The sequence below is a fragment of the Manis javanica genome, chromosome 1 (assembly GCF_040802235.1).
Source record: "Manis javanica isolate MJ-LG chromosome 1, MJ_LKY, whole genome shotgun sequence".
Lineage (NCBI taxonomy): Eukaryota > Metazoa > Chordata > Mammalia > Pholidota > Manidae > Manis > Manis javanica.
The window spans coordinates 208,827,370-208,851,152 of record NC_133156.1 but is presented as its reverse complement, the minus strand read 5'-3'; the positions used below and the strand labels follow the sequence as shown (position 1 = coordinate 208,851,152).

General features: G+C 34.6%; 1 protein-coding gene across 4 annotated transcripts in view; it reads left to right on the top strand.

Moving 5' to 3' along the window:
• Positions 1 to 23,783, top strand: part of EML4 (EMAP like 4) — a 192,028-nt gene that overhangs the window by 101,748 nt on the left and 66,497 nt on the right. For 3 of the 4 annotated variants that reach the window (XM_036990811.2, XM_036990812.2, XM_073213952.1), the window contains 6 exons: positions 635 to 760; positions 1,210 to 1,235; positions 1,419 to 1,451; positions 18,174 to 18,297; positions 19,544 to 19,693; positions 22,705 to 22,774. In XM_036990811.2, the coding sequence (XP_036846706.1) occupies positions 635 to 760; positions 1,210 to 1,235; positions 1,419 to 1,451; positions 18,174 to 18,297; positions 19,544 to 19,693; positions 22,705 to 22,774 (529 nt within the window). The remainder of the gene's footprint in view (positions 1 to 634; positions 761 to 1,209; positions 1,236 to 1,418; positions 1,452 to 18,173; positions 18,298 to 19,543; positions 19,694 to 22,704; positions 22,775 to 23,783) is intronic. The other variant, XM_017661038.3, reaches the window with a different exon arrangement.

Genomic DNA, 23,783 nt, shown 5'->3' with positions numbered 1-23,783 from the left:
TGAAGACTGGATGAGTTGTAGGGTAGTTAGCAATGCAGCCAAAAAATCATAAGTCAAAATATATTGCAGTTAGAAATATATCCACGTTGATAATAAAACATTCTTGTGTTAAGTCATGTTCATTTATTTTGCATTATGGGTAAAACTGTCTCTGAAAGGTATAAATAAGAGTTTTACTCCTAGTCCTGCAATTTTTTAGAAATTGTCATTTATACCATACATAATTACATAAGGACATAAAAAAATGAAAGTAGCAGCTTTGTAATGACAATGAAAAACTACAGGTTCTTTTTCACAAATTCACACAATTTCACAAGCTTTGAGAAATATTTTACCCAGAGATTTATGCAAATTGTTTTTTCTATTTACAAAAGTACAGATTTTTTTTTAATCAAGTAATATTTGTTCTGATGAATCTTCTTATATAGAAAATTATAAAACAGACCATACATAATTGCCTTGTTTAACTCCTTCACTCATCCAGGCAGAACCTTTCAACTAATCCTTCCTTCTCTTTTCTGAATTAGCTTTAAGGAAATGTTCATTGCTGCCTTTATGTTCTACTTAAACTGTCAGTCACATGTCATTGCTACTTACAGAACTTTTCCCTAAGAAATTAATGTGTTTCTTCCAGCATAAAACGACTGCCACCAGCTGAAAAGTCACATAATTCATGGGAAAATTCAGATGATAGTCGTAATAAATTATTGAGGGCAGTTTCAGCATCAAAATTAATCTCAAAAGTGATAAAAACAGATAAGTAAGTATTATACTTTATCAGTCATATCTGAAAGTTAATAATTCTGTGACTCATGCTTGCATGTACAATTTTATATGCCTGGTTTGAGTAATTTTTTAAAAATCTGTAATTTATATCTTTTTTCTTCTAAGTGTTCTTAAAAAAAAAATCTTCCTGTCAATGTTCCCCATCTCAAATAATAAATATCCCATAAATTTTTAATATTTTTCATAAGTTCTTTCTAAGCTTTCACTGTTAGGTGATTTTATGGAATATTGATTGTTTATAAAAGTTTATATTACAAGTTAAAACCAGTGAGAAATTTGTAAGATTATTGATGTCTGAATTTCACTTCTAGAGATTGATCTGGGGTGTGGCCTAGGCATTGAAGCTTTTATAATTTCTTCAGGTAATTCTGATGGTCAGCCAAATAAAATTATTAAATAAATGTCTTTGAATTCCTTTTGTAGGCATAAAGATGTCATCATCAACCAAGGTAAATTAAAAATCCTTTAAAAAAATATTTATCTTTTCTACTTCAGTTAAATTTTTGATAATTGATAAGAATATTGACTTATTTTCATTGTGTATTTTAGTAATCAGAGAAGTGAGTTATTGTAGTCATTTAAGAAAAATGCCCAATTTTTATTGTAAGATTTGTCATTTTTGTCTCAACCAGCAAAAATGTCAACCCGTGACAAAAACAGCCAAGGTAAGAATAAGCTACACAGTTGGTCGCCTTCTAAGTTAATTTCTTCCCAGATCTCTTATTTGGCTTTTCGTTATTTATACTGTTTTACTGTCCTTTTAATAAAGGAAATATGGTAATTTGAACTAGTGAATCCAACTACTTTGCTAAAAATTCATCTTATTTCTCTGAGCTCTGATGATTTAAGATGAACAGTAGAAATAAACATGTCATTTGCAAGAGAAAGAAAATACTAAAGGGAGTTTCCCCCTTAAAAAAAAAAGTTGTACTTGAAAAAGCCATTTAAAAGATTGATAAATTTTAACTTAATTTCCTGTCTTGCCAACTTCATTACAGATAATCACTCATTTCTTGAAGCTAAGACTGAAAATATAATGAGTCCAGCAAATCCATTTCCTCTTAAATTTTTCTTTTATGTTAATTGTAATTTCTGGCTACTTGCTGTTGTTGGCTTGTTCTGATCAAAAAAGGAGAGCAGACTTTCTGTAAATGTGTATTTAATTTTATTGCAAAGTAGGTTAAGTTTTATACATCAGTTTTACATTCTCCTTAGATTGCCTATAAATTTAATTGAAGCATGCTATTCTACATGAAAGCATGTCCTTTCTGTGCATGCTTTTTATAGCTTGTGTGTCATATTTATCATTATTTTCTGGGCTATTATATTAACCAGATACACTGTGGTTAAAATTTTTGTTAGAGATTCAACTTGATTCCTGTGGATTTTCCTTTTGATGGTTCTAATAAGAAAAATGTTTATTTGTAATCTTCCTTGGATCATTTGTTTTCACTTAAGAATTTTAAATTAAGTTGATTTTTCCTGTCTTTCTTCTCCTTTATAATTTAACTATAGATTAAGTAATGGTTGGAATACTTTAAGGAAAAAATGAAGTTTTATTTATAAAGGCAATTCTGAGAATATATCACAACACTTCTTAAAAATATAAGTAGTGATATACAGTGGAAAGAGCAGTGAATGGGTAGTCTCTGTGTTCGGTCCTGGCTCTCTTGCATAGTAGCCTTGTGACCTAGGCAAAATGACAAATGTCTCTGAGTAGTTTTCTAATCTGAGAATAATAACTATAAAGCTATGTCACATGACTGCTGAAGAATGAAATAATATATATAAAAGTACTTCAAAAATAGAAACACTGTAACTATAAAAAGGTACTATTACTATGTTTTGCTAAAGAGCTCAAGTTTTACAAAATCTTTATAGGTTAAATGAGAAAGGGCTGCCTGCCTCTTTCTCATGTTGTGGTATGTTCCTTGGAAGGCAAAAGGAACTTAAGGTTAGTATATAATACATGAGTGGTTTGTGTTGGTAACAATTTTCAAAACCATTCAGGTAAGCACATAAATAAATGTACTTAAAAGGACAGGGTTTTGCTACAGAAACATCCTAAGCAGGGTTTCAGCCAGTCTCTCGGAAGAAGAATGGAATGAAAATCTGGAAAAGGATATAGAAAAATATGTTAAAATTATGTTACAAGAATTTTACCTCAAAAAGATTGCCCCAGATGTTGGAATTTAGTAATGTCAAATGTGGATTGCAGTAAGCCTTATTTTGGAATCTATTCCTTTGGCCCTTTAATCAACTATATCCTGTCTGGATAGACTCTATCAATAGAGGATACATTCAAAGAGAACTTTTGTGCTTCCGCCTATTAGACATTTCAGGGCTGGCAGAGATTGAGGCAGAACCTACAGAAAGAAGTAAATGGATTCCAAATAGTTCGGGTAGGGTAGGGAGGTAAGAAACAAAAGGAATATATGAAGACTAGCTGTAGCAATTAACTAAGAGTTATCTACTAAAATAAGGAATATTTGAGAGGAAGAGAGGTGTGCAAAAGAATAAGAGTTTGGTTTTGGACATTTACACTTGAACTGTCTATAAATCTTAATCTATTTATAGAGAGATGTAGCAAGCAGTGTAGTATAGGTGTTTCATGTATTTTGGAGTTGAGACTGGTTTCATTATTTACTTGGCTGTGTGACCTTAAGCAGGTTACTTCACCTTCTGAAGTCTTTGTTTTCTCATCTGTGATTGAGACAATAAATCTTCAAAGGGTTATTATAAAAATTTAAGATGATCAAGTGAATTACACATAGTATCAAATAAATTTTAGTTAACATATATGAGTCTAGCAGTAAAGCCTTGCATTTAAATATATTGAATAAGATGAAAAGATGACCATTAAAAAAGGATCTTCATTTGATAGATACATAGATACATTTTAAAAGTTTGATACTCGTTTTGCATAGCATATTTTACAACACATTTTCTTATACTTTGTCTTAATCCAAAATATCTGCTTTAAGTATTAATCCAAAAAATATATTTTATCACTTTTAAAAGTATGATTTATTAATTTCTTTAGCTCTTTTTTGACAATGACAATTGTGACTTGCTCCAAGCCATCTGCTTTGATTTGGGAAGAAGACTATTTACATTTGTTACGTTTAGGTGAGTGGTAGCAAGGAAAACTTTGCCTGAAAGGCCTATATCCTTCAGCCAGAGCAGAATAGGAGAAGAGCTACAAAACTGCATATTCTGATCATCACTTAGAAGGAAGTAACTGTTGTTGAAAGCAGTAGGAGGTAGAACAGGATGTACGCATCAATCTGAGGATCTGTGTGTGAGCAAAGACAGGTTATACCACTAAGAAGAGAATCTTACTGACTTAGATCTTTATGTATACTCAAATCCCTAAAACCCAAACCCCTTTACTTTCTCCCTAGCTCTGTTGGATTCTGCTCCCATCACAAGAGAAATAAAAACTTAGCATATTAGGTTAAAACCATGAATAAGTTTTCCTGTAGGACTGCTTATTGTTTGATGTAGCAGTTAGGTTCTAATACACTACTATTCACTTGACAAGTTGTTGATAAAGTTTTTTGAGCTAATTTGGAGAACTACAGAACTTTTCATAAAGTCATCCATTGGGGAAAATAGAAAATAGTCTGACAATTTTGTAATAAAATTACTACATCCTAGAAGCTCATTCTTATAACTATCAAGTATATTACATTTTTTTAAATATGGAAAATAAATGTCACATCCCCATTTCTGGAGCAGAACCTGAATGTCCTCAAATTATTCCATGTTACTGGTTTATTCAGGCTTGAATAATCTAAAGTCATTTTTCTCTTAACCTCATGCTGCCTAAAATTAGCACACAATTAATTGGTTGTGTCGAGAACGTTTATGAGTCAGATCTCTACTGCATAGAAATCTGTTTAATTGAGAAAAGGGAGCTCATCAATCACTAAATCACATTCGTACTTCCTCCTATAGTGCTACCTCACTGCTATAAGATTAAACTCATTCTTAACTACCAAATTGATGCAGTAATATCCTAATACAGGTGTATGTTGATGGAAGAACAGTTATTGTAACAATTGCAGTGTCTTAGAAAAATAAGAAGTAGTTCACTATTTCTTACTAGCTATCTAACTGTCCAAAATGGCTTCAGATGAAAAATATTTTAAAAGTCATTTTGGATGGGACTAAAGATGGTGGTGTGAGAGGAGAGACAGAGGCTTCATCCTAAAACTGGATACTATTAGAAAATTTAATTGGCGCAACTAATCCTGAGAAAGCAACAGGAAAGAGGATGGCATCAGACTGCACACACCTGGAGAAAAGAGCAGACCTCAGCGAACAGGGTAACGTACCAGAGCTGTGACTCCACAGGACCCGAGCCCCTCCCCCACCCCAGCTCACTGGCGGGAGGAAGACAAACAGAGCCGGGACGGAGTGGAAGGCTTGGGACTGCTGAATACCTAGCTCCGGAGATCTGCTCTGGGAGCACAAACCTACATTTCATGATGCTTTGATGAGACTCTCATGACTACTGAGTTAGAAAGTTAATATAGGCAGAGTTCCTGGGGAGACTGGGATTCCGGCTGCTTGTGGAAAGCAAGGATCCATATCTGGCTGCTCTGGGACAAAAACTTATACCTGTGTGCCCGGCCTACTGGCTCAGGCAGTGGAGACAGGCACAGCAGCCAGGAGGTGGGGAACAGCTCTTACCTACCCCCAGGCACCAGTAACGCTCTCCTGCAACTCCAGACATTTCTTCAAGGGTTCAGCTCCAGAATAGAGCTTCTGGACACTAGAGGGTGCCATACACAAACATGAAACGCCAAAGGAACCTTGTCCAGAGTAAAATTGTTAATACTACTCCCGAGAAAGATTTAAATGATATAGACCTCGTAACTCTTCCTGAAAGGGAGTTCAAAATAAAAATCATCAACATCCTAATGGAGGTACGGAAAGACATCCAAGAACTCAGGAATGAATTCAGGTCAGAGATCCAATTGTTAAAGAACACGATGGAGGGTATTAAAAGCAGGTTGGATATGGTGGAGGAGACAATAAATGAAATAGAAACTAGAGAAGAGGAATACAAAGAAGCTGAGGCACAGAGAGAAAAAAGGATCTCTAAAAATGAAAGAATATTGAGAGAACTGTGTGACCATTCAAAGCAGAACAATATTCACATTATAGGGATACCAGAAGAAGAAGAAGAGAGAGAAAGGGATAGAAAGTGTCTTTGAGGAGGTAGTTGCTGAAAACGTCCCCAATCTGGGGAAGGACATAGTCTGTCAGGCCATGGAGATCCACAGATCCCCCAACACAAGGGATCCAAGGAAGACAACAGCAAGACACATAGTAATTAAAATGGGAAAGATCAAGGATAAGAACAGACTGTTAAAAGCAGCCAGAGGCAGAAATAAGATCACATACAAAGGAAAGCCCATCAGACTAACAGCAGACTTCTCAGCAGAAACCTTACAGGCCAGAAGGGAGTGGCATGATATGCCATTAAGCAGAAGGGCCTGGAACCAAGATTACTTTATCCAGCAAGATTATCATTTAAATTTGAAGGAGGGATTAAACAATTTCCAGATAAGCAAAAGCTGAGAGAGTTTACCTCCCATTTACCTCCCACAAACCATCTCTGCAGACTATTTTGGAGGAACTGCTATAGATGGAAGTGTTCCTAGGGTTGGATAGCTGTCACCAGAGGTAGTAAAATCATGGTAGGGAGGGTGGAGCAGCTGATTGCAAGGCAAATGCAAAATTAAATTGACTATCCCCAAAGTCAATCAAGGGATAGACAAAAAGTACAGAATTTGATACCTAATATATAAAGAATGAAGGAGGAAGAAAAACGAGGAGAAATAGAAAAGAACCTTTAGATTGTGTTTGTAAAAGCATACTAAGTGAATTAAGTTAGACTCTTAGATAGTAAGGAAAGTAATCTGGAACCTTTGGTAACCACTACTCTAAAGCCTGAAATGGCAATAAGTACATACCTATCAATAATCACCCTAAATGTAAATGGACTGAATGCACCAATCAAAAGACATAGAATCACTGAATGGATAAAAAAACAAGACCCATCTACATGCTACTTACAAGAGACTCACCTCAAACGCAAAGACATACACAGACTGAAAGTAAAGGGATGGAAAAAGATATTTCATGCAACTAATAGGGACAAAAAAGCGGGAGTTGCAGTACTAGTAACAGACAAAATAGACTTCAAAACAAAGAAAGTAACAAGAGATAAGGACATTACATAATGATAAAGGGCTCAGTCCAACAAGAGGATATAACCATTATAAATATATATGCACCCAACACAGAAGCAACAGCATATGTGAAACAAATACTAACAGAACTAAAGGGGGAAATAGACTGCAGTGTATTCATTTTAGGAGACTTCAACACACCACTCACCCCAAAGGACAGATCCACTAGGCAGAAAATAAGTAAGGACACAGAGGCACTGAACAACACACTAGAACAGATGGGCCTAATAGACATCTGTAGAACTCTACATCCAAAAGCAACAGGATACACATTCTTCTCAAGTGCACATGGAACATTCTCCAGATTAGACCACATACTAGGCCACAAAAAGAACCTCAGAAAATTCAAAAAGATTGAAATCCTACCAACCAACTTTTCAGACCACAAAGGTATAAAACTAGAAATAAATTGTACCAAGAAAGCAAAAAAGGCTCACAAACACATGGAGGCTTAATAACATGCTTCTAAATAGTCAATGGATCAATGACCAAATTAAAATGGAGATCCAGCAATATATGGAAATAAATGACAACAACAACACAAAGCCCCAACTTCTGGGGGATGCAGCAAAAGCAGTCTTAAGAGGAAAGTATATAGCAATCCAGGCATATTTAAAGAAGGAAGAACAAACCCAAATGAATAGTCTAATGTCACAATTATCAAAATTGGAAAAAGAAGAACAAATGAGGCCTAAAGTCAGCAGAAGGAGGGACATAATAAAGATCAGAGAAGAAATAAACAAAATTGAGAATAATAAAACAATAGAAAAAATCAGTGAAACCAAGAGCTGGTTCTTTGATAAAATAAACAAAATAGATAAGCCTCTAGCCAGACTTATTAAGAGAAAAAGAGAATCAACACACATCAACAGAATCAGAAAGGAGAAAAGAAACATCACGAAGGACCCAACAGAAATACAAAGAATTATTAAAGACTACTATGAAAACCTATATGCTAAGAAGCTGGAAAACCTAGGAGAAATGGACAACTTACTAGAAAAACACAACCTTCCAAAACTGACCAAGGAAGAAACACAAAATCTAAACAAACCAATTACCAGCAAAGAAATTGAAGCGGTAATCAAAAAACTACCCAAGAAAAAAACACCTGGGCCAGATGGATTTACCTCGGAATTTTATCAGACATACAGAGAAGATATAATATCCATTCTCCTTAAAGTTTTCCAAAATATGGAAGAGGAGGGAATACTCCCAAACTCATTCTATGAAGCCAACATCACCCTAATACCAAAACCAGGCAAAGACCCCACCAAAAAAGAAAATTACAGACCAATATCCCTGATGAATGTAGATGCAAAAATACTCAATAAAATATTAGCAAACCGAATTCAAAAATATATCAAAAGGATCATACACCATGACCAAGTAGGATTCATCCCAGGGATGCAAGGATGGTACAACATTCAAAAATCCATCAACATCATCCACCACATCAACAAAAAGAAAGACAAAAACCACATGATCATCTCTATAGATGCTGAAAAAGCATTCGACAAAATTCAACATCCATTCATGATAAAACCTCTAAGCAAAATGGGTACAGAGGGCAAGTACCTCAACATAATAAAGGCCATATACAATAAACCCACAGCCAACATCATACTGAACAGCAAGAAGCTGAAAGCTTTTCCTCTGAGGTCGGGAACAAGACAGGGATGCCCACTCTCCCCACTGTTATTTAACATAGTACTGGAGGTCCTAGCCACAGCAATTAGACAAAACAAAGAAATACAAGGAATCCAGATTGGTAAAGAAGAAGTCAAACTGTCACTATTTGCAGATGACATGATATTGTACACAAAAAACTCTAAAGACTCCACTCCAAAACTACTAGAACTGATACGGAATACAGTGAAGTTGCAGGATACAAAATTAACACACAGAAATCTGTGGCTTTCCTGTACACTAACAATGAGCCAATAGAAAAAGAAATCAGGAAAACAATTCCATTCACAATTGCATCAAAAAGAATAAAATACCTAGGAATAAACCTAACCAAAGAAGTGAAAGACCTGTACCCTGAAAATTATATGACACTCTTAAGAGAAATTAAAGAGGACACTAACAAATGGAAACTCATCCCATGCTCTTGGCTAGGAAGAATTAATATTGTGAAAATGGCCATCCTGCCCAAAGCAATATTCAGATTTGATGCAATCCCTGTGAAATTACCAACAACATTCTTCAACAAACTGGAACAAATAGTTCAAAAATTCATATGGAAACACCAAAGACCCCAAATAGCTAAAGCAATCCTGAGAAAGAAGAATAAAGTGGGGGGGATCTCACTCCCCAACTTCAAGCTCTACTACAAAGCCATAGTAATCATGACAGTTTGGTACTGGCACAAGAACAGAGCCACAGACCAGTGGGAACAGATTAGAGACTCCAGACATTAACCCAAACATATATGGTCAATTAATATTCGATAAAGGAGCCATGGACATACAATGGGGAAATGACAGTCTCTTCAACAGATGGTGCTGGCAAAACTGGACAGCTACGTGTAAGAGAATGAAACTGGATCACTGTCTAACCCCATACACAAAAGTAAATTTGAAATGGATCAAAGACCTGAATGTAAGTTATGAAACCATAAAACTCTTAGAAAAAAACATAGGCAAAAATCTCTTGGACATAAACATGAGTGACTTCTTCATGAATATATCTCCCCAGGCAAGGAAAACAAAAGCATAAATGGACAAGTGGGACTATATCAAGCTGAAAAGCTTCTGTACAGCAAAGGACACCATGAATAGAACAAAAAGTTACCCTACAGTATGGGAGAATATATTCGTAAAGGACAGATCCGATAAAGGCTTGACATCCAAAATATATAAAGAGTACACGCAACTCAACAAACAAAAGGCAAATAGTCCAATTAAAAAATGGGCAGAGGAGCTGAATAGACAGTTCTCCAAAGAAGAAATTCAGATGGCCAACAGACACATGGAAAGATGCTCTACATTGCTAGTTATCAGAGAAATGCAGATTAAAACCACACTGAAATATCACCTCACACCAGTAAGGATGGCTACCATCCAAAAGACAAACAACAACAAATGTTGGTGAGGTTGTGGAGAAAAGGGAGCCCTCCTACACTGCTGGTGGGAATGTAAATTAGTTCAACCATTGTGGAAAGCAATATGGAGGTTCCTCAAAATGCTCAACGTAGAGTTACCATTTGACCCAGGAATTCCACTTCTAGGAATTTACCCTAAGGGTGCAGCACTCCAGTTTGAAAAAGACAGATACACCCCTATGTTTATCGCAGCACTATTTACAATAGCCAAGAAATGGAAGCAACCTAAGTGTCCATCAGTAGATGAATGGATAAAGAAGATGTGGTACATATACACAGTGGAATATTATTCAGCCATAAGAAGAAAACAAATCCTACCATTTGCAACAACATGGATGGAGCTAGAGGGTATTATGCTCAGTGACATAAGCCAAGTGGAGAAAGACAAATACCAAATGATTTCACTCATCTGTGGAGTATAAGAACAAAAGAAAACTGAAGGAACAAAACAGCAGCAGAATCACAGAACCCAAGAATGGACTAACAGTTACCAAAGGGTAAGAGACTGGGGAGAATGGGAGGGTAGGGGGGTAGGGAGGGATAAGGGCGGGGAAGAAGAAAGGGAAGGGGTATTATGATTAGCATGTATAATGTGGGTGGTGGGGGGAAAGGGGAGGGCTTTGCAACACAGAGAAGACAAGTAGTGATTCTACAACATCTTACTATGCTGATGGACAGTGACTGTAATGGAGTTTGTGGGGGGGACTTGGGGTAGGGTAGAGCCTAGTAAACATAATGTTCTTCATGTAATTGTAGATTAATGATAACAAAATAAAATAAAATAAAGAGGAAAAAAAAAGTCATTTTGAAATACATACTGTCTGAAAACCTTCAGTGATTAGTTGCAGCCAAACAATCATTCAAATAATCTAAAAATATGTAATATAAACTCATTTTCAAAGTAGGTGAAAAAAAAACTCTTTGAGTATCTTGTCATTTTAAGAGCTGTTACAGTTCTGATATGTTTCTTTATCAGATATACATTTTAAACATTCATTCATTTAACAAATATTGAGTGCTTACTTTGTCAGGCCATTCTAGGTACACAAGGATATAGCAGTTACAGTATCTGAACTCTGTGGGAAGTATATTCTGCATATAAGAAACAAATATTTAATATGTCAGGAGGTAATACATACTGGTAAAGAGTAAGAGTAGAGAATTCCTGTTTTATATAAAGGGGATAGGGAAGACATTTCTGATAAATTTTGCCACCTGAAAGAAGAGACATATATAGATAGCTGGAGAAAAGAACTTCATAAGTAGAGAAACGTGGGCTTATATAAGCCCTGCTAGGGCTTTCTTGCTGTGTTGAGGAACAACAAGGAGGTCATTAATTATAGTGTGCATACAGCCTTGTATTTGTTACCATTACATTTATAAAATATAGATTCATTCTAAGTGACAGAAGCTTCATTAGGTACCTCACTCAGGAAAGAAAAGCAAAGTGGTTTAGTGGAAAGACTGTAAGAGAGTAAGCATCAGACCTAATCAGGTGGGAAGTACTTGTATCACAGAAGCTTGAAGAATCAGAATCCTACAGTGACTAAAAATATGAATGTAGGTTGAGGAGAAGCTCAAAATTCCATTTTCCAAAGGAAATTTGGGGAAAAAATGAAACACTATTAATGTGATAATAAATTTTTCCTTATGACTCTGAGACCTTGGGCCTCAATTTCCTCATGTATAGTTAGGGTGAGACTAGCTGTTGCTAAGGGTCTCTTTGATAAACTTTTTAAAGCTTTTCTTGCAGCCAATCAGTACTGGATAACAGTTCCCAAATATCTTCTAAACTTGTTTTTAATTTACCTTTTAAAGAATTTGAGTGCAGGTGCTTTTGTTCAATACCGATGTTTTCTGACCCATTGGCTCTAGGCATGTTCCATCCCAAAACCTGCTCACACCTTTGTAAATTGAGCATTCTATCTGAAAGAATAGCTAAACTTTACCTATAAGAATATAGGATAGCAAGGGTCCTACAGACACTGTATCTTGTGTTACCTACTGAAAGGGAATATGTTGTCATCTGCTGAGATGGTATGCAATTTGAAACAAACCAAAAACTACAGACAGAATCTTTCCTTGTTACTTAGATGGTATCTAACACTTTGAAGTTCCAGAATTTAGGTAAAGGGTCCTGGCTTTAAGTCTGTTTTAGTGTGAATAAGCAAGATGCAAGAAACCAAATACAGCATTTCCAAATATATATATACACTCCTAAAATTTAGATATTAGCCCATTTAAAATAGGTTGTATAAACATTACTTGGATCTCTAGGTCTGGGGTTTGTATGAGTAGTCTCTCTATTTTAAAAGGAAAGCCAAAAGGAGAACCGTTTCTCTGTTGGAGGTTTTTTTAAAGCTGTGTAAAACAAACATCTGAATTCTTGATGTTAGTAACAGTTTTCTAAATTAAAGTATGTTTTAAAGTCTGTCCAATTTATATATATATATATATATATCAACTTCTAAGAATACATGTTCTTGATATCCTCTTGATTTTCAGCTGAAAAAAAAAAAGCCCTTTTGGACATGGATAATATGCTTTTCATAAGAGAACATCGTGTTCTTGTGCTTCTTATTTTATTCTGGCTAAAGACTTTTCATCCATACTGTATCTTCAAAAAAATAGGTGTAAGTTAAAAAAAAGTTCTAAACCAGAAAAATCTCCATTCCTCAAGCATGCCTGTTAACTAAGATAGCATAGTCAGAAATCCATTCTGTCCAGAATTGGCAATTAGACTCCATGATCTGTTGCTCTGTCAGTTACTGTTTTCATGAAGCATTTTGAAAAATTCTTAAACTTGTAATTAGGCTTAGCAGAAAAGAGGTACAATTAATCAGTGACATATACCATGATTGCAAGAAAGGCATAGTAAGTTGTGTGCTACATTTTTTAACTATACTCATAACTGGTTTTCCAGGGAACAGTGTCACAAAAAGTATTCTATTGATTATTTCCTTTAATAATGCTTTTTAAACTTATAAAAGGTTTTGAAGTATTGTAATCTTTCTAAAAATGCGTGCAAATAACCCCTAGACCAGATGGTTTCACTGCTGAATTTTATCAAACATTTAATGAAGACCTAATAACCATCCTCCTTAAAGTTTTCCAAAAAGTAGAAGAGGATGAAATACTCCCAAACTCATTCTACAAAGCCAACATCACTCTAATACCAAAACCAGGCAAAAAAAATTATAGACCAATATCCCTGGTGAACATAGATGCAAAAATACTTAAAATATTAGCAAACCGAATTCAAAAATACATCATAAAGATCATCCATCATGATCAAGTGGGATTCATCCCAGGGATGCAAGGATGGTACAACATTCGAAAATCCATCAGCCTCATCCACGACATCAAGAAAAAGAAGGACAAAAACCACATGATCACTCCATAGATGCTGAAAAAGCATTTGACAAAATTCAACATCCATTCATGATAAAACCACTTAACAAAATGGGTATAGAGGGCAAGTACCTCAACATAATAAAGAACATATATGACAAACCCACAGCCAATATTATACTTAACAGGGAGAAGCTGAAAGCTTTTCCTTTAAGATCAGGAACAAGACAATGATGCCCACTCTCCCCACTTTTATTAAACATAGTTCTAGAGGTCCTAGCCATGGCAATCAGACTACACAAAGAAATAAACGGCATCCAGATAGCCAAGGAAGAAGTTAAACTGTCCCTCTTTGCAGATGACATGATACTGTACATAAAAAACCCTAAAGAATCCACTCCAAAACTACTAGAACTAATATCTGAATTCAGCAAAGTTGCAGGATACAAATTTAATACACAGAAATTATTTCATTCCTATACACTAACAATGAACTAGCAGAAAGAGAAATCAGGAAAACAATTCCATTCACAATTGCATCAAAAAGAATAAAGTACTTAGGAATAAACCTAACCAAGGAAGTGAAAGCCCTATACCCTGAAAATTATGGGACACTCTTAAGAGAAATTAAAGAGGACACTAATAAATGGAAATTCATCCCAATGTCATGGATAGGAAGAATTAATATTGTCAAAATGGCCATCCTGCCTAAAGCAATCTACAGAGTCAATGCAATCCCTGTCAAAATACCTATAGCATTCCTCAATGATCTAGAGCAAATAGTTCTAAAATTTATAGGGAAAGACAAAAGACCGCGAATAGCCAAAGCAATCCTGAAAAGGAAGAATAAAGCAGGAGGAATTATGCTCTGTGACTTCAAGCTCTACTACAAAGCCACAGTAATTAAGACAATTTGGTATTGGCACAAGAACAGACCCATAGACCAGTGGAACAGAATAGAGAGTCCAGATGTAAACTCAAGCATATGTGGTCAATTAATATACGATTAAGGAGCCATGGACATACAATGGGGAAATGACAGCCTCTTCAACAGCTGGTGTTGGCAAAATTGGACAGCTACATGTAACAGAATGAAACTGGATTACTGTCTATCCCCATACAGAGAAGTAAACTCAAAATGGATGTAAACTCAAAGACATGAATGTAAGTCATGAAACCATAAAACTCTTAGAAAAAAATATAGGCAAAACTCTCTTGAATATAAACATGAGCAACTTCTTCATGAACATATCTCCCCAAGGCAAGGGAAACAAAAGCAAAAATGAACAAGTGGGACTATATCAAACTAAAAAGCTTCTGTACAGCAAAGAATGCCATCAGTAGAACAAAAAGACATCCTACAGTATGGGTGAATATATTCATAAATGACATCTGATAAGGGGTTGACATCCAAATTATATAAAGAGCTCACGCGCCTCAAAAAACAGAAAGCAAATAAGCCAATTAAAAAATGGGCAGAGGAGCTGAACAGACACTTCTCCAAAGAAAAAATTCAGATGGCCAACAGGCACATGAAAACGTGCTCCACATTGCTAATCATCAGAGAAATGCAAATTAAAACCACAATAAGATATCACCTCACACCAGTTAGGATGGCCAACATCCAAAACACAAACAACAACAAATGTTGGCGAGGATGTGGAGAAAGGGGAGCCCTCCTACACTGCTGGTGGGAATGTAAACTAGTTCAACCATTGTGGAAAACAGTATGGAGGTTCCTCAGAAAACTCAAAATAGAAATACCGTTTGATACAGGAATTCCACTCCTAGGAATTTACCCTAAGAATGCAGTAGTCCAGTTTGAAAAAGACATATGCACTCCTATGTTTCTCGCAGCACTATTTACAATAGCGAAGAAATGGAAGCAACCTAAGTGCCCATCAGTAGATGAATGGGTAAAGAAGATGTGGTACATATACACATGGAATATTATTCAGCCATAAGAAGAAAACAGATCCTACCATTTGCGACAACATGGATGGAGCTAGAGGGTATTATGTTCAGTGAAATAAGCCAGGTAGAGAAAGACAAGTGTCAAATGATTTCACTCATCTGTGGAGTATAACAATAAAGCAAAACTGAAGGAACAAAACAGCAGCAGACTCACAGAATCCAAGAATGGATTAACAGTTACCAAAGGGAACGGGACTGGGGAGAGTGGGTGGGAGGGGAGGGACAAGGGGATTAAGGGGCATTATGATTAGTACACATAATGTAGAGAGGGCATGGGGAAAGAAGTATAGCACAGAGAAGACAAGTCGTGACTCTGTAGCATCTTACTATGCTGATGGACAGTGACTGTAATGGGTATGTGGTGGGACTTGATAATTAGGGGAATGTAGTAACCACCGTGTTACTCATGTGATTATATATCAATGATACCTTTATATATATATATATATATATATATATATATTTGTTGAGGACCTCATTATCATACTTTACAGTGTGGTATCTTATTTAATCAAATCGTAATTAGAAGTGGTAAGTAGTACCATTTTATGTATTAGGAAAATGAGGCCAAAGTCACAAAACTAATAAGGGGTAAAGCTGGAACTCAGATCCTGATCAGTCTTTTCCCAAAGCTCATGTTCTTTCCACTATAAAATATTTACTCCCTCTCAGTCCCAGGAATCATAGTTCTCAATTCCTAGATTGTATACTTGGCCTCCTACACACATACTATCAATTTTCAGGCAGGGAAAGCATTTTTATCATGATGACATTGCCATTTTATATTAGGAAAGTCGGCAAGCACTGGATAGATAGATATTCCTTTGCTTTAACTTAATTGCTTGTACTACTGAGGATAAAGGAATATTGATAAAAGAATTGATTAAGGAATCAATGTGCTATTCTGAGCTGTCTCTGTTAGCAAATGAGAGCTTTTTTTTTTTCTTTGATACTGTCTCTACCCCTTTCCCTTTGCTGGGCATACAATCTCTTCTAAGTGATGATAAAAACATCATTAAATGTTTTACTTTTTTCACTCAGAAAGCATTTATGATACACACTTCTGATCAAAAATCCTGGGAGAAATCCCAAAGGACAGGCTTTCTGCCTTCAAGAATTTATATTCTTAAAAAAAAAAATAAACTAGAGGGAAAGTTATACATTTGACACCTATAAGGAAATTATACAAATTGACTCCTATAAGAAAGTAAACTGCAGAAAAAGACAAGGAGATTCGGATGAAGATGATTACAGAAGGACATAGTTGCAGCTGGTAATCATTTGATTATCAAAGTCCAGCTGTGCTGAAAATCATCAGGAAACAGAGCCCACTCTTAGATTCAGAAGTAATCAAGATGTACATCATGTGTTAAAACCATGGTGTGGGAGGTCTTAGCCTGTTCTTAGATCAAACTGCAGCCAAGCACAATGAGTAATAATAATAAAAATAACTTGAACTTCTCACCCATAACAAGCACAATTTTTTAATCTGACTCTGAAGAAATACTTGGAGACATTCATCAAGTAATTATCTTTCCTTCCATGGTTTGCATTGTATATACTATTAAATTGCTATGTACTCTCTCCTTAGTAGCTTAGGTCATTAGAAGTTCTCAGGTTGTATTAGCCTCTGGTGGATCCTAAGGTTTATCAGCCTCTGGTTGATGACCACATTTTCATTCTGTTTCTAATGCTATTTTCATATCATGCCAGACAAGTTGGTAAGTGCCAGACATTTCCTATGCTTTTGTCCTTTCCTTTGTCCTTTGTCAGTCCCTTTGTCCTTTCCTTTCAACTTCTTTTGTAACCATTTCACAATCACCGTCAACATTAAACCTATCTGTATGTAGGTCATTGAAATGTTGGGCCATGGGATGGGTGGGGTTTTGTTTTTTGTTCTTTTTCAAGACATAAGAAAGAATCTCATTAAGTGAAGGGCTTCCTTTTATAAAAGGTGTATAATACTGATTTGATTCTGGACTTGCTTTTTAACATTTTTAGTTCTAGACTGTGGCAGGTGTTGTAAACAACTATTGGTTTTTTTAATGTAAATAAAAGATGGTTTAGAGCCTATACTGCTAGTAAGAAAACTGTTTCTTAGCTTTGTCTTAAATATGTTAGCATATTATAATTGAATTTAATTGTTTAGACCCAAGCCTTAATGTAGGTACAGATGAGAATTGAGAGAAGTTGGTAGCTATTCTCTCTGCTGTGTATAGCAGACCTCTTATTCCCTCTCCCCATTCTGACTTATGAGAGTGTTTGATTCCTGTATTTTGAGGCCATGTTTTTTCGTATGTAATTAAACATCAGTATGTTGCTCAGGTAGTATGGTAGACATGGTTATTGATCATCTTTTTCTTCTTTTTGACTGTCAGAGAAACTTCCATCACAAAATTATATTCTTTTACATTTTTCTACCTCAACCTTCCTGGCCTTCTTGTTGAAATGTGTCAACCTACACAGATAAGCTGTATTTTAATTATGAAAATAGGTATCCTTGTTTAAGGAAATGACCAATGGTTTTTCCTACAATGTTTTAGATGAGGTCTTTATACAAAAACAATTATGTATAATGAGACTAGAACTTTGTAGTAGCCTATTTTTTTGTCTTGTCTTTATTTTATACATCTACTTTTCTGTGATTGTTCAGAAAATACATCTGACTTAATCTTTGTCTTATGTTTCAACAGAAGGAGAATATGTTAAAATGTTTATGCGAGGTCGGCCAATTACAATGTTCATTCCTTCTGATGTTGACAACTATGATGACATCAGAACAGAACTGCCACCTGAGAAGCTCAAACTGGAGTGGGCGTATCCTTCTCTATTATCATGACAGCAAATGGCTTTGCTTTGTTTTAGTCTAAGAAAAATTAGTTTAACCTTTATCAGAAATGACTTTATACCAATAAAGTAAATGTAATAAATAATAACCACTTAAAAAAGTAAAGAGTTGTCCCTCTAATCCTTTCACATACTATATATTTTGCTATTAGCAATTTAAAACCACCAAAATTAATGCCTGACACATGTTAGGTACTCATGGATAGGACAAGCAGTATTCTTTGAACATCGCTGCAAGTACTTTTGTTGTAGAAAGGGCATTTGGAGTGGAATTTTAAGACCAGTGTTTGAGTCTTGGCCCTAAATGAACCTTAACTATCTTCACTTTTTTAAAAAAGAGGTTAGTAACCCCTACCTCAGAGCACTGTTGTAAGAACTAAATACAGAAATGTCAGTTACACATTTTGTAACCTGAAACCAATATGAAATAATGTAAATTACTTTATTAAGAGTTAAAATTAGCAAGGTGGATTCTAATTCAAAAACTACTCAGCCAGACTTTTTAAAAAATGACTGTATTAAATGGAGCTCTTCTGATTTCACTTAGAAATTCTCACTGCTCTTAAAAACTCTTAACAAACCCTCAGTGAAGCAGAAGGGAGCTAATAGTTTGAACTTGGCTTTCTGCCTCCAATCGCCCATGCCCTGTTCCCGCGCTTCCTGAGTTAGACAGAAATTAGCTTGGGAAAACTCACCAATTCCGTAATTCTCTACAGCTTTTTAACAGACATTCTGCCTGCCAGCTTGTGTCTGGCTATCTCTTATTCACCATTCAGGTCACCTATAAATGCCACTTTCTCAGCCCTTCTTTTGAGCTCTCGCTTCTCACTCCATTTAAATAGGTCCTTCTTTTATGCTTTCTCCTAGCATCCCATTTTATTCCTTTACACAATTTCTAATTAAGTATTTGCTGTTTATTTTTGTCATCTTTGCCAGAGCAAAAGTCCAGGGATATAGTCCCCATATTTGTTTTGTCAGAACTGTATGTTCATGTCTGTGCCTGACACGTTAGGTACTCAATATGCATTTATCTGGTAAATGAGGAAACTAAGATTTAATTACATTAGAAGACTCAGGGTTGCACACAGGATAATGGCAGTCCAGTTCCAGTCCTATCCATTTCATTATACCTTCCTGATTCCCTTAAGTATCCATGAAAAAAATTGTGAGCAACTTTGAAAATGGTTTATTAAAAACCTTGACTGTTTATTTTAAGATATGGTTATCGAGGAAAGGACTGTCGAGCTAATGTTTACCTTCTTCCTACCGGAGAAATAGTTTATTTCATAGCATCGGTAGTAGTACTATTTAATTATGAGGAGAGAACTCAACGACACTACCTGGGTCATACAGACTGTGTGAAATGGTTAGTATCATTTAACATTTTTTTCACATTTTTTTCTTTCATGCTCTCATGTTTGTATTTCTCTTAAATTTGGGTTTTATTGGAAACCATTTCTTGTGGAGAACTCAGAGCTTAAGGATTTTATGGGCATTCTTGAAATAAATTTTAAAAGCAAAAAGGTTTTACAGGCTTCCCAAATGATTGATGTTTCAGCAGCAATAAAATACATCCCCTATAAATCTTGATAGGGACCTCTTCTGCTTTCTCAGATTGTTTATGGTCCTTTTCTTCTGGCCTAAGTGTCAAATATGTGGAGCACATGAGACATTTACAGATTTCTAAGAGTGGTTATTGGTTATTGAATATTTATTGAGGGTTCTAGGCAGGTAAATTTTGGACTACAGACTTTTCTTTTTGGGAGAAGGAAATCATGCTGAGTAAGGATCATAAATATCCCATAGAGTGTTCAAACTAAAAATGTGAGAAGGCCTTTTAAACGTTTAGACATGTTTTAAAATTACTCAGTTTTGCTGCTACTTAGTTAAGTTCAGTCATTTATTGCTTTAATTCATTGTTTTCCAACATATAAAAACTTTTCTTTATGGTCTGTACTAATCTGGCCACTGTATCTTTATATAGAAAAAATTTAATATATGACTACTAGAATTATATAGATACTGTTAAATGTTTAGAGATGATTAAAATATTGGCTTTTATACTGGAAGAATAACATACATTTGTTTATTGAATGGAATTATTATTGAATAATAAATTTTATTTGTTTATTGAATGGAATTTATATGGAAGAAGTTATTATAACATTGTGATACTAAAGATTGAAAACAGCCTAAATATCTTTTAGCTAAGGACTAGTAAAGTTGTGGTTACCAGTGGATTTTATCATGCAGCCATAAAGAGTGAGTGTGTAAGGTCTTTGTATATTAATATGGAAAGATCCCTACGGTACTCTCCTAAGCATGAAGTTTAAAGAATAGGAAAATTTGCACAGTATTCTACCATTTGTTGGAAAAAGAATATTTTGGCTCTCATATGTAAAAAATTTTCTAGAATTACTAATAAAAAGAAACTGATTGCAGTGACTAGTAGGGGTTGCAGGGAGTGGGGATAGTGAAGGTAGATGAGATCTTAGCAGATAGGTCAGGGTAGGAAAGAGCCTTTTCTCAATATGTCTTTTATAGCTTTTGATATTTGAACCATGCAGAATATATTACCTAATCCAGAAATTTTATTTTTTAAAGAGTTTTAAAAGATCTGAATTAAATATGGAGAAATGTTACATTTTTTTAATGTAGTTGACCTTAATAAAGGACATAAACTATTTAAGTAAGAGTATATAGAGTAGTTAAAGGAACATATTAGTAAACTCTGGCCTCCTTAGAAATCAAAGAAATTAAAACAAGATACCATTTATACCAGTCAGTTAGCAGGGCAATTCTTAATATGGGAAAGTTGTAGTGAAACTTTAAGAACATTTTTAGTTTTTATGACAACTTAAATTAATACTATTCTTGAAAATAATGAGCAATACATACGAAGAATAAAAAATTTATATTCTCAGTTGAACTTATTCCTTGGTTGCAAGATGTATGAAGATTCTAAAAATGGATGTGAAAAATCTTTTTAAAAATTTTGCTAGTTAACTCATGTTTATCATGAGAAATGTGGGCATATATGCTGTACAGTTTTAAATTTGTACATAAAAGTGCCTTGCCACAAGTTTGACTTATAAGAGTTTAGCATTAAGAAATAAAACGTCAGAGACCCTAGATGTGAAGATGTTCAGCACTGTGCTCCCTTGAGAAAAGTTGAAATGATAGAAGAACTGTTAAGTTAGTAATATTCATAAGGATTATGTTGCATAATGGAAATGCTTATGTTTTAATAGATTTAATTTACAGAGTACAGTATTACATCCTCACAGTAATAATTAAAGACATGAATATGTATGCCTGTGAGCTGGTCTGGAAGGGAATTTAAACAAATGAAAACAGTAAAGTCATGTCACAATTATAAATAAATATTTCTTCAAATTTAGTATAATCTTTGTGAAGTTTAACAAAGAAAAACCACAGCTGAAAACTTAGAAATCCTTTAGATAGTTGTTTGATTTGCTAAAATAAATAGGTCACAGTGAGACTTTTTTAATGATTAAAAACTATTTAAATGAGCTATCAGCTCACACCAGTCAAAATGACTAGTATGAAAAGATGAGAAAAAATGAAAATTAAAAATAGAAATACCATACCACCCAGTAATTCTACTTCTGGGTATTTACCTGAAGAAAACAAATCACTAATTCAGAAAAGCTATATGCACCCCTATGTTTATCACAGCATTATTTACAATAAACAAGATATGGAGCAACCTCTAAATGTCCATCAGATGAATAGATAAAGATGTGGTGTGTATATATATATATATATATATATATATATATACACACAATGGAATATTACTCAAGCATGAACAAGAATGAAGTCTTTTACATTTTTGCGACAACATGGATGAACCTAGAGGGCAATATGTTAAGTGAAATAAGTCAGAGAAGGACAAATACCATATGATTTTATTTATATGTAGAACCTAAAAAAATTATAATCAATGAAACAAAACACACAGACTGTGTGTTGAGGACAAATTGGCAGTTGGCACAAGGGAAGGTGGTTGGGGGGCAGGCAAAACAGGTGAAGGGGATAAAGTGGATAAAGTACAGATTTCTAATTGTAAAAATAAGTTACGGGATGAAAAGTACAGCATAGGGAATTTAGTCAATAATATTGTGATAACTTCATATGCTGACAAATGGTAATGACACATTTTATAATGTAGCTAATTTTCAAATGGCTATGTTGTATACCTAAAACCAATATAATACTGTGTATCAACTGTACTTCTATTTTTTAAAGAAGAATAAATAAAACCAGTTTTAAAAACTGAAAAATGTTGATACTAAGGCGTATTTCTGCTGTTTCACATTTCCTATATTTAAAATTGTTAACACTGCTTTTTAGCCTTGCTATACATCCTGACAAAATTAGGATTGCAACTGGACAGATAGCTGGAGTGGATAAAGATGGAAGGGTGAGTGGCACAGTTTTATGTATGTCTAAGTGATACTTCTGTTAGAATGGAATTTATTGTAATTTTAACTACAACTCATTTATTTTAAAATTTACTAAGGAATTTCTAGTGTATGTAGGAGAAAAAATTTTTTTCTTCTAAAAAATAAATATTCTCCCTGAGGAAACTGTGTACTTGTAAAAATGGGAGGACTAATAAGCTTGTTACTTTTTTTTTTTTAAACATAGAGGAACTTATGAGTGTTTGCCAGAAGGTACTATAATTTACCCAAATAGATGGACCTCTTGATTTTATATATGATTATAACTGTTAACATTGAAGAGATTTCAGTTACTATTCAGTTTCATTAAATTGGTTTGCTTAGCAAATCCTTTATTTGTAAGGATGAACTGTGAATATTAATAATGACTGATTAACATATGTATGACTATATATTCTCTGCTTCAGTTCCTTTTTAGAAATGGAGTTGGGGAATGGGGAGGTCTAAGACCCTTCCATTTCCAAATTCTATTTAAGGACTGTTTGCTGAGCAATTTATTGCAATATAATGAAGTTTTATTTAGTAATGTTAAAAGGCATGTATCCAGAGCAAATTTGCCTGGGTTAGAATCATAACTCCATCTTTTAATAGCTGTATGATTTTGGGTAAGTTATTCAAATCTTTATATCTCAGTTTTCTCATCTGTTAAATAATTATAATACATAACTCATAGGTTTATGAGGATTAAATGAATTAATACATGCGATGTACTTAATATTTAGCACATAGTAAATACTCAAATCATTTGCTGCTACTATTAAAATTGTATTTCCTTATTTTCATGGTATAAGAAGAAAATACCTGCTAAGATTATTTGAAGGCATGTCTAAAAGCAGTAGCTACTTTTTATTAGATATTCATCCATCCCTATTACTTTTTAAAGATGGCAGACAGTTCTGTGTGGTAGTGTTACTTATTTGCATTCAGCTGAGTACCAGTTAGTCCTGCTATCTTGTTTTTTCCCCTTGT